Source organism: Pyrus communis, chromosome 10, assembly GCF_041283825.1.
Source record: "Pyrus communis isolate YQ-2024b chromosome 10, ASM4128382v1, whole genome shotgun sequence".
In the NCBI taxonomy this organism is placed as follows: domain Eukaryota; kingdom Viridiplantae; phylum Streptophyta; class Magnoliopsida; order Rosales; family Rosaceae; genus Pyrus; species Pyrus communis.
Genome location: NC_142574.1, coordinates 27,231,058 through 27,247,326, shown reverse-complemented (window position 1 = coordinate 27,247,326; position 16,269 = coordinate 27,231,058). Strand labels below are relative to the sequence as shown.

Sequence of the window (16,269 nt, the reverse complement as noted above, 5' to 3'; positions counted from 1 at the left end):
TCAATCATTGTGGGCCGTTAGATTTTCATCCAACATCTATAATTATTATAACTTTAAAGGCATCATCTTATTTGTAGTCGTTGGATAAAAATCTAACGGTTTACAATGATTGGTCAGGAGGATCCTCTCCATTGGCTCAGAGGATCCAAATCCAAAGAAAATGGCCTCAATCAAAATATTTAATGCGATGACCAAATTCAATATCCCTTGTGCCGACACACGTGTCATGCTTAAAATTATGCAGGTGATTAGAAAAATGTAATTGGGCATGTGATAAAATTTGTTAAGAATGTACTTGATTATGGGAAAAGTCGTTACAATATTTTATTTAAGAATTAATTTCAGTTTACTATCATAAAATTTATTGATTTTCAATATTTGGTATATGGAATTTTTTTTTCATCTACATAAAGTTATAATTTTGAGACAATTTTATAAATCTGTTAAGGTTGCTGTTAAATTTATCATTAATTGATAACGTGGCATCCATGTGGACAATAAGGACGCGACATAGATATTAACAAATAAAAAAAAAAAAAAATTTGGTTTTCTCCCTCACCCCTTCCCTTCACTCCTCTGCACCCACCCTTCCCCCTCCCTCTTCGACTTCACCCGAGCCCCGATTTCCAGCCTCAGCCGCCACCAAATCTACTCTCTCTCTTATCTCCTTCACACAGTCTCACCTTCTCACTCTGAAACTCAAACCACCAAAATGGCAGCCTCTTCACAATCTCAAGGCTCATCAGAGCCCCCAAATCCCTTGTTTTCTCCACCATCACTACGGCTGCCGCACCCAAAACATCTCTCTTCTCACCCAAATCCTCTTCCTCCAAAATCTCTTACACTCCCCTCACCCAAAACCCTTTCTCCGCTCATTCACCGCCGCCTTCAAATCCATCTCCGCCACCATTGCCGTTTTTATTCAGATTTTTTTGACCTGCCATGGCAAAGGCCGGATGACAAAGATCGGTCAAGGACTCAGCTCTTCCACTGAGCCTTTCGTCACGACATCTTTTACATCCGTGCAAACCCAAATCCACCCAAACATACCCCAACTTTCACATTCCCAATCATCATATTACAGTTATAGCTTTTGATTAACCAATATACATGAGTTTGCGCCCTTCAGCCGCAAGGAGAAATCAGATCTGTAGATATTATAACGATGTCGATCGAATTGATCTCGGAAACATCAAGGCTTCGAACCTCGATCGGTGTAAGAGGTCGGTTAGATGCATCTTCAAAATTTGAATCAAAGAACACAAGTACAAGTTGGTCAAGACGGCAAACGACCCTCTTCTACCTCAATGCAACTTTGTGATCGGTTACAAGGTGCTGCTGCTGTGCGATGGGAACGACGATTTCACGAGGGCGATCGGCAACTTCACGGCAGGGCTGTTGTAGGGTTTCGAATGATATCTAGGATTGGGGTTTTTTGATGTGGAGTCCTTGGATGGTGAGACTGCGTGAGGGAGATAGGAGAGAGAGCAGATTTGGTGGCGGCTGAGGCTGGAAGTCGGGGCTCGGGTGGAGTCGAAGAGGGAGGGGGAAGGGTGGGTACAGAGGAGAGGAGTAGGGAGGGGGGGGTCAAAAGGGGTGAGGGAGAAGACCAAATTTTTTTTTAAAAATTTTTTTTATTTTTTTTTATTTTTTTAATATCCAAGTAGCGCTCAGTTATTGTATACGTGAATGCCACGTCATCAGTTAACGGCAAATTTAACAACCTTAACAGATGTATAAAAGTGTTTCAAAATTATAACTTTATGTACTATTCTGGGATAAAAAAACTTCATGTAACAAATATTAAAAATCAAGAAACTTGAAGGTAGTAAAATGAGATTAATCATTTATTTAAATAAACAAAATTTAACCATTTAAATAATACATTTTCCTTTTATATTTCTATAAAATACTGAAATTCAAAGTAATGCTGTTTGAAGAAAGGTCCTGATATTATTTCCTGGACGCGACAAAAATGAGAAGAAAAATGTTGCTCGTGAATGTGTTTGTTTCGGAATACTCTCTTTGTATTTATTCCACAGTTTTGGAACACCTGTCAAACAAGAATGCTTATTTGTAAATTAAGTGATCCGGATCCTTGAAATTTAATCCAACGGCTAAAGTTATTATAACTTTTAAAAGGGGTCTATGTTTTCAACCGTTGGTCAAATTTCAAAGGTCCAGATCACTTGAGGATCTTTTTTCTATTTGTAGCACAATGTTTGTTATTTTATAACAAATTAACAATTGCTTTCAAGATTTTGGCAATGTGAACTTTGACATATCTATAGAAAAAAAAAGAACTTTGTGACGGACAGTTCTATAGTCTTGATTTAGATTTAGGTAATTTTTGTTGTCATATTCCAACTCCTTGTTTAGTTAGTTTTATTCATAAAGATCGACTTGGATGTCCTAGTCTAGATTTATTATTGAGTAGCTTTGTTTGGGACTCTTTTTTAGCCCTATTTTTCAACCAAAAAAATTGACGATGATGCTTCAGTCACCTAGACGTCACGTAACAATAAATCAGTCCACATAAGTTGCTCTTCGAAAAAAAAAAAATTAATTGAAGCGGTCTAATTGTAATACACGCTTTCAGAAACTAGGCTCCAAGTAACGGGCCCACATTTGAAAGCCATGTTTTAAACATTGCGGAACCTCCAAAGCCCACTCCTTTGTCAACCATAGAACCCGATTTCATAATTGCCGCCTGTAAAAACCCTTTTTCTATTAACTTAAAACCTCTATCCACTTATCCCCTTTTCTGCTGATTCCGATTTTCTGCATCGCAGTTGCATCAAATCTTCTGCTTTTCTCAGTACAATCATCCCCTAAAATCCCAACTAGAAGCGCCAATCGATTCTACGCAATTTGATGTATGAAATTACGATCGATTCCGCCTCTGATTATGTTAAAGTTTTGTTTTTTGATGTATTATTTGTGTAATTTTTATGCGATTTTTTTATTGTTTCAGGCGCGATTGGTGATTTATATGGCCTACTGCGATGCCCTGAATTTGTTGTTGGGGGCTGGAATTTGGTGTGCTGCGTACATGGCGGTAGCAGTTCTTGCTTCTTGTCGAATCTTTTACTACGTCTGCGGCGGCTCGTTTTGATAGCTTTGCGGCGGAGCTGAGATTTCTAGCCCAGGAGCCACTGCAATGGTGATTCTCAATTCACTGCTCTCATGACTACTCTACTGATCCCAAACTTTGATTTTTCAGTCTGGTAATTGTTGCTGGAGAACCCTTAAGCTGTTAAGAATCTCATGTCCGCATTCTTTTCGATATAATTCGATAGGTTTTCCGTGCCACTGGATTCTCTGTGTTAGTTTAGTCGGATAAGTGTTTCAGCCTTTCATTCTGATTTGGTCGATGATAGTATAATTTTAGATGAATGTGTGTAGGAGTTGGGAAACAGGGTACTTTTAGTCGTGACTGACGGAAACAAGAGGATGTGGGTGGCTTTATTTGAACTACATTATGCTGTTGTTGTGTCTTCAGTCTTGACTGAAGGCTTATCAGTTTGCAATCAGAACTTTCTGCATATATCTAGCGTAGGCGTGGATGTGTATGCCCTGTGCTTTGTATCGGTGAGGGGATGACTCAGTGAAGGCATTACCCTTATACTAGGGCTTCTATGAGTTCGTACTCGTGCTTGAACAGTCAAGGTCGGGGTAATTTTGTTCACATACCAGGCAGTCCTTTGAGGCATTAGACTTCTATGCTTACTCTGTGTGTTTATAGTATAACGTGACTGCATTAACCCTGATACTAGGCTGTCTATGAGTTCATATAGCCCTCATCCCTAGTGCTTGAACAGTTAAGGTCGGGATTAATTTGTCCTGATAATAGGCAGTCTATGAGCTTGTTAGCCCTCATATCAGGCAGTCCTGTGAATCATTAGACTTCTATGAAGCCAGAAATATTAAGCTCTTTCATTTCACCTTGACAATAGATGATGGATGGTACGGCGGAAAATGAACAAGGGGATAAAAGTTAAATGTGTCAAGTTGGGTACTAAGGAAAGATGTACCTCAACGAATTTGCATTGATCATCCAGCCAACCTTTAGGTATTGCTTTTATTTGTCAAAACATAGAGAAAAGTGAGTGGTGATGTTTTGGATTCATTAATAATACTGTGCAGGTAATAGGCAAAGCTGTTATACTTGTAGTCATTCTTATATAGGGTGATAGATATCTGCTCTTTCGTTGGATTTACCAAAATCTTTGAAGACTTGCCGTTGTATCTTTAAATGTTAGCAATGTATTGCGGTCAAACAGTGATTCTTTTGGTGGCACTGCAAAGCCTACCAATGTGGGAACCTATACAAGATCCATAACATCTTTCTTGTTATGCTTTTGAAGTCATTTTGTGCTGCGAGAAGACAGTATGGAATTTTGAATGGTATCGCAGATGATTAACGTTGACTTGTTCACTTCTGCAGTGTACAGTTCGTTTTTGTTCAAATTTGACAACTACCCACAGTATGGAGAATATCAGACGTGACGATTAGGGACTTGGATACATAGGATGACGGCTACGCCTTCAAATGTTGATTTACTTGAGACATGTAACAGTTGCAGGAACTGTTTTTGTATAAGAATGTACGAATTTTTCGCAGTATACTGCAAAACCTGTTGTGAATTACGAGTGTTATAATGAAAATGAGCTCTGAGTATTGGCGAATCAAATTAGTTTACTTTTTACTGGATTCGTAATGGTTTTGATGTCCTTGATTAAATGTATGCGCGATTTGAAAGCTGCAATTGCAATTGATTTGATCTGTTTGTTTTAACTTTCATTCCAATGGATATGAGACCTCGTGATTATCTATGTTTACTGCGCTTAGTGCCAGGACTACTGCTGCTCCCTTCTTTGGCATCCCTATTTCTACTGCTCGGGTTCACCGATGACCTCAGCTCATTGCTACCGCTACTCCTCAAATGTCTTAAGTTGCTACCTACACCTTCACCCCAAGTCACTGTCACCACACCGATGATATCCAGCAGATTTCACATCTCCATCACCGGAGACCGCTGCAATCTCAACAACTACTTGGCTGTTTGTCACATTCACCGCTATCACACTCGAGCCAACTTCCCCACAATCTCAAATGTTATTTGCTCATCGTCACCACAATCTCGAAATAACAGTAAGGTCTAGGCAAGTACTTGGAAAAATATGTGATTTTTTTTAGATGAGTATGAAACTCTGAATAACTTGTATGATTCTTATCGAACAACTTAACAAGGTATACATATTTTTCGTCACACAAACTACAGCCGAATTATGCTGTCTTGTCCAGAATGCTTACTACGGAACGTATACAGTTTTCCGTATGAAGCGTACTGAGATGTTCCATAAAGCCAAAAATGTTCCATAAAGCTTTCACCACCTTTGTCTCTTTACTTTTTGTTGAGAAGATGAGCAAGGTAGCGAAGTTCCTCGAACGCGTGCATTGTGTCTGCATCAAACCCCCCTGCAAACTGCATATCAAGCATAAACATATCTCAATCATCTAAACTTCATACAAAAATAAAATTCCGGGTTTCTTTTTTCGTTCTTGCACTGCTAACCTGATGAATTCTGAATGCAAATCTCACTCCCTGAAGCAGCATGTAATCCATTGCAGGATCTTTCTCCGCTGCTGCCTTTGACTGAAGTTCCATAGCCACCCTTGTCATGTACATCTTTGCCAACTTGACTGAGCCAAACTTAATCTGCAAGACTAGCATCGAATCAGATATGTGATGCACAAAGGCGTCTGCTATTCGTTCATAGAGAATATCAAAGTCTACCTTGCTTAAAATTCCATTGTCAAGCATCCAATCTGTGGGGATTTTGAAGTCCTTGCAATTACGCATCAACGATTCTCTTGTCCGCAAAAGGTTATAAACGGTACGCTCCATTCTGTGAGAGGTAAGGAAACACTTGGTAAGTTTAATTACTAGGAAAAAGATGGATCGTCTTATGAAAAGAGCCATGAAGGTTCCTACTTCTCAGACAAGGAAACCATTTTCTTTAGTGCAATATCACAAGGCAGTCTGATATCATCCTTGTAAGAAGACACTTCAGACTCCAGTTTCTTGAGATCTCTATAGCCAAATGCTGCTTCTCGCAGTGTGTCGGCTTTCTTTTCCGGCCAATCAAAGTGCTTTAGGACTGCCCTCTCATCAACCTTTTCAAAGGAAGGAATTAGCATCTCACACATCAAAGTAATTTATCAAAGAGATGTGTGAGTGAAGTTATTTTCCACACTCAGTTATGGTAAAATCGTTACTCTGGGCATGAGAGAGATCAAACTTACAAGAAAGCAAAGTTCGTCATCGAGCCACTTCACAAAGGCCACAACATCTTCAATGTTTTGATAAACTGCATTGTTCACTTCTCTTATCAACGAATTCACGAATTCCCCTTGAGTCTCAACATCTGCCTTTATCTGCAAAGGAAATGGTTATTACAAGCAATAAGGATTTGTTCTAGTAGTTCAAAAGAAACGAAGTTCAAGCAGACAAATATTATAAATAACTGGGCAAGTGAGCACTTACAGCAAGCAAGTGTGATGATCGGTTCTCAATTTCTCCGATCATGCTACTGCGAACATTTGCAACATCTGGGCCATCACTAACTCCACCATTTGAAGAATCCTTCCTAGAATCTCTCTTCATCAGTGAATGATAAAACTCAACGACTTGTGGGGCTCTTTGTACCACTCCTGTGGTGCTAGGCTTCGCTGCAAACTTGGGAGGAGGTGGTGGGGGTGGTGGAGGTGGTGGTGGTGCAACTTGGGCAGCACCATCCACTTTGGTTCCACTAGATATGGAACATGAAGGCCTTGGAGGGGGATTAGGAATTCTCAAGGCCCTTTTCTCAACATCTAAGCAAGATGGAAGTTTGTTAATTTCGTGACAATTTCCGAAGAACTGTGATCCATGAAGCATATCCAAATCATATTCTTGAGAAACTACTGGTTCTGTATGTTTCTCAATTTCTTGGATACACATAAAACCATCAGACTGCCTTCTCTTATTCGTCTGCACCAAGTCTTCTGCACAGAATCTTGATCCACTTATTGAGTGTCTTCTTTTCGGACTTCTTGCTTCCTCGTCTGAGCTTTCTAAGTTAGGCAAATCGTCGTCAGCCATAGGCCAGTTCTTTAGTTTCTTTATAAGATTCAATCTCTTTCCACCATTGTATTCTAAGTACTTGCTGCTTCTAGATGACAGTGCTCCATCAGATTTACTACTCCTCTCAATCGAAGCGGGGCTTAATGTCTTATCAGAATTTGTGGTAGAGGATGAGTTCTGCAACTCATTTCGTAAACATGAATTCACCCACCTCAGGTAGGCTAGCTCCTCAACCTCATTCAACCTACTCATTTGTAAACCTTCAACTTGTTTGCACAAATCTTCGTTCGTATGCCTTAGCACATATGCCTCAGCCTTGATCTTCTCAACGATGTCACTCTGATGATAACCAATACAACAAAATTGCAGTAAGCAAACAAAGCTAAACCAGTAAAATTAATGAAAACAAAATCAATTAATGTGTTTGGTTGCTAAAGATAAAACGAGAAACTCCAAGCGCTTTGTACTTTTTTGATAGAAGTTTATACGTGCTTATAATAAAAGTACTTCTAGTAGAAGTGCTTCCATAGAAGTTGATACTACCTCAGAAGCCTTTGCCAGAGAAGCCAACTGGGATGTCACAGAAGAAAGTTTGCAAGCAAGATTTCTCTTCTGAAGCTGCAGCTCCTTGTTCAGACGCCTCAACTCTAAAACCTCCATTTCCACACTCCCTGATGCTGCTGTGACCGAGGTTTCGTGTTCTTCTCCTTTCAATACCACTTCCTCACTCCTCTCTGAAATCGATGTCAGTTGCTCTGAGAGACTAGTTTTCTCTTCTTCTAGCAACTCAACTTTTCGAGCCAAATCATCAAGCTCGCTCCTTTTCACCTCAAGCTGCCTCTCAAGCTCCAAAACCCTCGGGTTTCGCTTACACTCCGATAACTCAGCCTGCAACTGAAACTCCCTCTCCTTAGAATCCTGAAGCAAGTTCCTCAAATGATCAAGCTCAATAAACAAGTCCCGGGACGACTGCCTCCGGTGAGTCGGATACATCTGAGGATGAACCTGATTGGCATTCACAGAGCACGCCAAATCGCCAATCAGCGAGCGCTTGACGCGCGACTGAGCTGGTGCAAGAGGGATCTTCTGGTTCGCCGAATCGGACCCTGTTAGCGGCGGTTTCTTGCCGGTGACTGCAGGCTGTGCCTTGGTCTTCTTGTCCCCTGCAAGCCCTTTGACAATGTGAGAACCCCATGAGGAAGCAGACCTCAATCTTGAAGAATTGCTGCCGCCCTTCGCATTCGAACACTTCGGAACCTGGTTTTGGTCGGAAAATTTGATCGATCTTGCTCTGGTTTCTGATGGGTTCTCTTCTCTCATTGTGAAAAACCAAAACTTCTACAGAAAAATGTCTGAAAATTGGCACTCAATTGGAGCATGGGACGCTCCAAAAATCGACCAAAAGTGATGAACTGGGGTGATAAAGTTCAAATCTTTTGTTCCAAAAGGAAGATATAAAAGCTTGAAAATTGAAAGCTCTAACTCCAAGACCAGCTGAGAGCTAGTGCGAGAGAGAAAAGTGGCAGCTTGCTTTCTTTATTTGTCCCGACTTTTCGATTTTTGAAATTTGAATGCCTCTCCGGGGTTCAAGAGCTACGTGGCCAACGGTCGTATTCTGTGCCTCGGAGGCCCCGCATTTAGGGCTTTATTGTAATTTCCTTGATTCAAATATAAATCAGGCTCTGGACCACTTATTGGGCCTATACCCGGCCCAATATTCTCTTCGTTTTCGATCAATGTTCGTTGAGATTCCCGGGTTTTCAATGGGTATCTCCAACGACATTCAGCTTCTTCTCCGACTGCTGTCGTTGTAGCGACTCCTCGTAGCTCTTCTGCTTCTTCAATTTCAAGTTCGTAGTTTGTCTCCTCTGTAATTCCATTCTTCTCTCTTCTCTATGTATTTTCGGTAATTTTTTCACTCAGTAGCTCAGCATCTGAGTAGGAAAGTTTCGAAGTTTAAACGATGATATGTGAAATTTGTTGGATGAATTGAAAAATGGTGGAGTTGGTTATGGAAAATGCTCGACTGGGTGTCTCCAATTTTCAGAGTAATGGGATTTTTGTCACGATTTGTCCCCAAAGCCGTTTCCTTCATCTGGGTTTTCGATTTTTCGAAGACCTGTTTTCGGTGTTGGATTATATGAGAAGAATGCGAGGAAGAATCGGGTTTTTGGTATTAATTTTGTAAATTCTAGAACTTTTATTAGTGCTGTGTCGAAGGAAGGGTCTGAAATTTTGGAGAAAGAATTTGAATTTAAGCCGTCATTTGATCAGTACTTGAAGGTTATGGGGACTGTTAGGCTTAGAAGTGATAGAGATAAGCAGCAGAAATCGAAAGAAGAGAATTCGAAGCATAATTCGAGGAATAGAGGTGTTTCCAGGAGACTATTGTCTGAGGGTAGTGGAAAGGATGCAAAATTGGGGGAGCCAAGGCGTCAAAAGTTGAGAATCGGTATGAGTCGCTTGGAAATAGAAACAGAATTGCAGAAAAGAGTGAAGGGCAACGAGGGTTTGAGGATGAATATGATAATAGACAGAGCAACAAGGATGAGAAGGAAAAGAAGATGATGAGGGGAGAGACAAGAGATGGAAGATGGTCAAAACATACTAGTAGGGTGGAACCGCAATTGGACGTCAAAAGTAAAAGTACAATGGCAAAAAATGTAAAAGATGGTCCGAGAGTTACTGGTATGCTAGAAGAAGAAGTAGACTTCAAAGGTAAAAGTACAATGACACGAAATGCAAAAGATGGCCCGAGAGTTTACAAGTCAATGGAATGGATAATGCCGTTGAAAGAAGGAAATTTGGTGTTAGAAATGAAGATGGAGTTGTGAGGAACCACATCAATGCGGAGAAAGCCACTGATAGAGGTTTTGTTCCTAGAAGTGTAACTAAGAGTGGTAGGGATTTCCCTAACAGATTTAATGACAATAGTTTGGAGGTTGAAAGAGCAGCATTGCAGAGTTTTGATGAGTTCGGTGATATTATGGACAAGCCACGAGTTTCACAAATGGAAATGGAGCAGAGAATCCAGAAGCTAGCAAAGCGGTATGCTCTCTATGCCTTTTTCCTCTTCTTATATTCGAAGAATTACTTTTTTTATTGATGAAATTGGCCTTACAATTATTGATGACAAGTTTAGTGTTACTTTGTTTCTTTTTAGAAAAAAAGACTGACATTATTGATTTTAGGCGTTTACAATTCCTTGTACTTCAGTGGATCAAATGGTTTAAATGTATTGGCGGTATGGCATATGAGTGAGTTGTTCAGTATGTCATGCTGGCTATAATACCGTTTTCTTTGTATAGAGCATCATGGAAGTCAAGCTAAGTTTGGCCTTCTATAGCCATCTGTATTATGTTTTGCATAATTTTTGGTTCGTCAATCCACTCAGAAAAAAATATTTAATATACTGTTTCCTAGGTGGAGTTTATGCAACGTGATAGTCGTGTGGTTGTAGTTTTTTACACTTGACTCTATACTTAATTCCATTTGTAAACTGGGTTGCTGAACGATCATTGTGAGTTTATAAAGTGTTTCTTTCCTGTTATAACAACTTGGGAGGGGGACAGTCGTGTGCTAAAAAGATTTTGTTGTTGAGGATAGGCAAATTTGCTCCTTTTTTCTGGATTTTTCTCTATTTCCCTTGTGTGATTTACCAAACTTAATATCTCATATCAAGTGTTAATGTATTGCAGTTATGAATTCTTGTGATCTCATTAATGTTGAGTAACTATTTTAACAGGCTGAATGGTGCAGACATTGACATGCCTGAGTGGATGTTTTCAAAGATGATGCGAAGTGCACAAATCAGATTCACAGATCATTCAATATTGAGAGTTATCCAATTATTGGAAAACTAGGAAACTGGAGACGGGTATTACAAGTCATTGAGTGGCTTCAAATGCGTGAAGGCTTCAAATCCCACAAGCTCAGGTACTTTCCCTGAGAAAATAGTAGAGCATTAAGTATAAAGATTGGCATACACTCCTTCTTAGTAAACTATGGCAAATGATGAATATCATGAAGCTTTAGACTCCCTTTCATCATTCCAGCATTTAGATGGGCTTGAATCGTAGTGCTACAACACAGTTTCTTTTAAGAAATTGTCACAATTAGTGGATGGTACAAAATAAGAGTTTTTGAAGAGTAATCTCATTTACCTTATTAGACTACGCTGCTTGCGATTGTTTATCTTGTAATATAAAATTAGAAATCAAGTGGCTCCTGCTAGTTGTTACTACTCTATTCACATGACTATCAATTATCTTGTTGAACAACTATATTGTATCTGAGAGAAATTTGAAGCATTTCCCCTTTTGAAATTCAGTTACATATACACAACTGCACTTGATGTACTTGGAAAGGCAAGGAGACCTGTGGAGGCACTTAATATATTTCATGCAATGCTGGTATTTCACATAAATTGTTATTTTCAACAGTATGCTTCATGCTCATAAAACACGCTTGTAGTTAAAAGGAAGAAGAGTACTTTGACCAACCAATGTTATCTTTTCTTTTTCTTTACTCTCCAGGAACAAATGCCCTCGTATCCTGACTTGGTAGCTCATCATTCTACTGCTGTAACTCTTGGACAAGCGGGACATATGAGGGAACTTTTTGATGTGATTGATACTATGAGATCTCCTCCAAAGGAGTTCAAAACAGGAGCACTTGGGAAGTGGGATCCTCGACTGGAACCAGATCTTGTTGTCTTCCATGCAGTAAGTAGAACTTGGTGAAAATTGATGTAAACATGAGTGTGAGTTCTATATACATAGGTGTAATGTATTGCATATGCCGGTATTGAATGCTTGTGTTCAGCGCAAACAATGGGAAGGAGCATTTTGGGTTTTGCAGCAGTTAAAGCAACAAGGCCTACAGCCTGCCGCTACAACTTATGGACTTGTCATGGAGCCTGGAGGTATAAGTTGCCCTAAGTTTCTTTCTTCCGGTCCATTGACTATCTCCTAAGCCTCGACTATTTAGTTCCCATGCATTGTCTTTTGTCATTAAGTCAGTGTTAAGGAATTTAGTTTGTCATGTGTGTGCTGGTTTTTTGGTATTTATGTAGATATCCTGTTTGATTTTCAGCTGTCAATGAAACAGGGTACAACTTTGTGAATTAAGTAAATTTAATTAATAGCCCCCCTCAATCATTTTTATATAGTTTTCTGCCCGTTCTCGCTGTGGAGTTTCTTACGTGCAACTTTTTGGGCCAGTCTAGGCTTCTCCATAAATAATTTAACTGACACAAGCTGGACAACGATTTTCATGAAGCATATCTGTTTGATTTTATGAGATTTATGAGCCTGGTACTAGGATGCTAAATTACCCTGAATATCTCTTTCGAATTATGCATACCTGAAATCGTTTTTAATAAATCAGGTGATGTTAGCATGTGGCAATTACAACTTGGTTCACGAGTTTTTCAAGAAAGTGCAGAAAATTTCTATACCAAATGCTTTAACTTACAGAGGTATGTTACAATTTCTACTGGACTACTGTCTCACCTCATATTCCGTTGTAGATGGATAATATTGACAATTCCTTATTTACACAGTTATTGTGAACACTCATTGGAGAGAAGGTAAAATAGATGAGGCTGTATCGGTTGTTCACAACATGGAAAGACAAGGGATAGTAGGTTATGCCGCTCTCTATTATGACTTTGCTCGATGCCTTTGTAGTGCTGGAAGGTGCCAAGAAGCTCTAATGCAGGTAATTTGAGCTGTCTTTTTCATTACATCAGTGAAATGTATTCCCATTTTCTATTTTCGTATGTTTTTTTGGCTTGGCACTTCAGCATGCATTACAGTTGGATCGCTTGTTCCATCATTCCTTCTCTTCGCAGATTGAGAAGATATGTAAGGTTGCAAACAAGCCTCTAGTAGTGACTTACACTGGTTTAATTCAAGCTTGTTTGGAAGCTGGAAGAGTTGAAAAAGCGGCATATGTTTTCAAACAAATTGAGAACTTTTGCTCCCCAAATCTCGTTACTTGCAACATAATGCTTGAAAGCTTACTTGGACCACGGAATGTTTGAAAAAGCTTAAGATCTGTTCCTGAAGATGTTAGATGATGGGAATAATACCAGCAGCAGATCTGATTATAAGATTCGGATAATATCAGATAGCTACACTTTCAAAACTTTTAACACCTGCGTCGCAGAAAGGAGGCGGGATGATTTCGAGTATGTTTACAAAAGGATGTTACACCACGGGTTTTACTTCAATGCTAAACATTATCTTCGGATGATATGGGACGCTTGCAAAGCCGGAAAGGTATCATTTCTTTCTTTTTATACTTCTGTTCCACCTCTCGGAATATAGTTGTCACTTGTCCGAAAATGTCCAATGTGTACGGAGTGAATGTTTATATAAAAATTGATTTGCATTCATGACAGGTTGAGCTACTGGACATAAAGGAAAGGTTTTGCACAAAGCTCCTCCGGATTCCACCTCCTCCGCTCGAAATCTCAGCAAACTTCATGCATTCTCAAAGACAGCGAGGTTGAAGCTGTGCAAGGAAAATGCAGAAAGGTTTCAGGAAGACACTTTCGTACGGTTGGTTCACGAGGGTAGTATTCTTGTTAACAGAACTGTTAGGTTGAACCCTGTATTTCAAAACCTTATGGCAGCTTGCAGAGAACTTGATAGAAACCATATAACCGGAGCTGCGGGTTCTAAACGTGAAACCGTGTGTACAACTAAAAGCAGCTCTCAGTAAATTGAACATTCAATAAAGCTTAGAAATGAAAGGTTTACTGGAACTCCAACATGCACAAAACAAGAACCATATGACAACAGGTAAAGGTTTTGACTGTTAAAACCTCCTCTCAGCATATAACGGTTCAAACCGAACAAAAATGCAACAATCTAGTACTGGAGATAAATTAAAACGGTCCCGAAACAGCAAACTTAGGTAACAAATAAAACGTAATCCCTTAAAAGCCTCTTCACTTATCTGCCTTAGAGATGTTTGCAGCAGCTTGTCCTCTGAGACGACCCGTCCTCCTAGCGGCAATGAGACCAACCTTCTGCCCGGGAGGAGCGTCACGCCTGACAGTGCTAGCATGTCCAATATGCTGATGGTTACCTCCTCCGTGAGGATGCTCGACTGGGTTCATAGCCACACCACGAACCTTGGGCCAGCAGTTCCTCTTCACTCTGAACTTGTGGTAAGCATTACCAGCCTTGAGCATTGGCTTTTCTGTTCTTCCTCCTCCTGCAACCTGCCCAATCATAGCACGGCACCCACTTGGAACAATCTTCTTGGCTCCAGACGGAAGTTTGATCCTGGTATAGAACCAATAGAAACACACAACTGTTAACCCGTGTCCCAAACACCATACAGAATTTCAATATATACGCTTTTACAATTAGAAAGGCAAAATATTTCAATAAGAGCGGACGATCAAAACAATAGAAATTTTTGAAATCATATTTAACCAGCTTGCGGTATGGACAGAAAACATTTCTCAATTCGCAATCTTCTGAACAACGAGACCAAGTACGGATAACGCACGCTTAAAACTAATCAATTCCCAACTAGTTCTGAATGAAAGCCAAATACAGAATAAGGATATCATACTCAATAAGTTAATAGTGTGAACAACAACCTTAAAACCCTGACTTCGGTAATTTGACAATCATATAAAAAATAAAGAAAAATTAACCAAAAATCCAAAAAAACTTTAGTTTTAACGAAAAAGGGTAAATAAAGGTGTAGTAAATAGTAAAAATATGATTTTTCGTTAAAAGTGAACCATTCCAGAAGTGTTTTGTTAAAAAACCTTATAAATAATAGGATCAAATAATGGCTCCTTGTTTCAGAAAAAAACAGTCATTTTTCTACAGTTAATGAAAAACTTGTTCAACGAATGACCCTAAAAACCAACCATCTACCGCGCAATAACAGCTAAAATGTAACCCGTAGATGCAAAGTATTAAGGGATAACAGTTCTCATTGAATCAAATCAGATACCTATACCCGTAGATGCAAATCCAATTATTCACATATGAATAAATCGAAAAACGAAATTAACAAAGCGAGAAATGGACCTGGAAGTATCGTTATCAGGGTTGTGGCTGATAACAACGGCGTAATCACCAGAAGCCCTAGCTAGGGTTCCACGGTCGCCGACATGGTGCTCGACGTTGCAGACGACGGCTCCCTCCGGGATCGATCTGAGAGGCAACACATTTCCGACCACCAAGTTGGCCTTCTTCCCGCAGTAAATGAACTGGCCGGTGTAGATGCCCTCAGCGGCGACGAAGAGCTCGTTCTGCTTCTTGTAGCGGAAGGGGTGGCGGAAGCTGACGCGGGCCAACGGGGCACCACGACCGGGGTCGTGGATGATCTCGGTGACGACGCCCTTGAGGTAGCCGTTGCGCTCGCCGAAGTCGAGGCTCCGGAAGCGGGCCGGACCCTTGCGGTGGTGGGTGTGGGACTTGAAGACGGAGCCGGCACCCTTACGCTGAGCTCTGATGACTCTCCCCATTGCTCCTACTGAATAGCGGCTGCGAAATGCAGAAACCCTAGAATTTGTTTGCTTTTATAGCACCAGTACTTAATGAAGCACAAAGTGTTAAATTTTCCTTTTTGGTCCAAGCCCAACAATGAAAATAGAGTAAGATTCATTTTGCATTCGAGGAAAAAGCAACGTCATTCGATCATCATCAAAATAACAGCAACTTATTTTTGCGACCGGATAGAACCCGTTAAAATGGTTTTTACTTTCATTAAGTCAGGATTACATCAAAATCATTCTCAACGAGTTCTTAATAAATGATTCGAATTTTTTCATCGAGTTGGGAAAGAAACTCAGAAGATAAGGAAAAATATTCAACTCGTAAAGCTCTTGAGCGGCTTGTTCGTAAGAAGTTTGCTTTGAATGAAAGATCTTCTAAGTATGCAATGTAATTATATTCATAATACAAAAAGCTTAAAACAATTGCGTTTGTTTTCTTCCTTTGAAGGTGATCAACTCTGTGTTGTTATTTAAGAATCGAATCTAAGACCTCTTACTTATAAATAAAGAAGAGTACCATTAGACCATAATATGGCAACATTGCATACATGATATTATTATTATTTTTTTTTTTTTTGTCAAAATATTATTATTAATTTATAAGTT

General features: G+C 39.8%; 2 protein-coding genes, 1 long non-coding RNA gene and 1 pseudogene across 4 annotated transcripts; 2 read left to right on the top strand and 2 right to left on the bottom strand.

Moving 5' to 3' along the window:
- The first annotated feature begins 2,675 nt into the window (after positions 1-2,675).
- On the top strand, positions 2,676-4,694 carry LOC137729217 (uncharacterized). Its single transcript, XR_011067977.2, has 3 exons — positions 2,676-2,876; positions 2,975-3,163; positions 4,448-4,694. It is a non-coding gene; the product is annotated as an uncharacterized LOC137729217 (long non-coding RNA).
- A 456-nt stretch (positions 4,695-5,150) lies between these two features.
- Positions 5,151-8,539, bottom strand: LOC137729216 (protein CHUP1, chloroplastic). Its single transcript, XM_068468077.2, has 7 exons — positions 7,674-8,539; positions 6,552-7,469; positions 6,311-6,442; positions 6,000-6,181; positions 5,802-5,913; positions 5,580-5,723; positions 5,151-5,489 (listed from the first exon to the last, which is right to left on the bottom strand). The coding sequence occupies exons 1-7, from the start codon at positions 8,448-8,450 to the stop codon at positions 5,409-5,411; spliced, it is 2,346 nt and encodes a 781-aa protein (XP_068324178.1). The 5' UTR covers positions 8,451-8,539; the 3' UTR covers positions 5,151-5,408.
- Positions 8,540-8,813: 274 nt separating this feature from the next.
- Positions 8,814-13,902, top strand: LOC137727297 (pentatricopeptide repeat-containing protein At1g30610, chloroplastic-like; annotated as a pseudogene). The gene is made up of 10 exons (XR_015952287.1): positions 8,814-9,818; positions 9,899-10,178; positions 10,876-11,066; positions 11,461-11,542; positions 11,666-11,852; positions 11,932-12,045; positions 12,517-12,609; positions 12,694-12,851; positions 12,985-13,414; positions 13,537-13,902. The product of XR_015952287.1 is annotated as a pentatricopeptide repeat-containing protein At1g30610, chloroplastic-like (transcript).
- LOC137727296 (large ribosomal subunit protein uL2x) lies at positions 13,835-15,699 on the bottom strand. Its single transcript, XM_068466161.2, has 2 exons — positions 15,194-15,699; positions 13,835-14,428 (listed from the first exon to the last, which is right to left on the bottom strand). Exons 1-2 carry the CDS (start codon positions 15,631-15,633, stop codon positions 14,089-14,091), a joined length of 780 nt encoding a protein of 259 aa, XP_068322262.1. The 5' UTR covers positions 15,634-15,699; the 3' UTR covers positions 13,835-14,088.
- Positions 15,700-16,269: the final 570 nt, after the last annotated feature.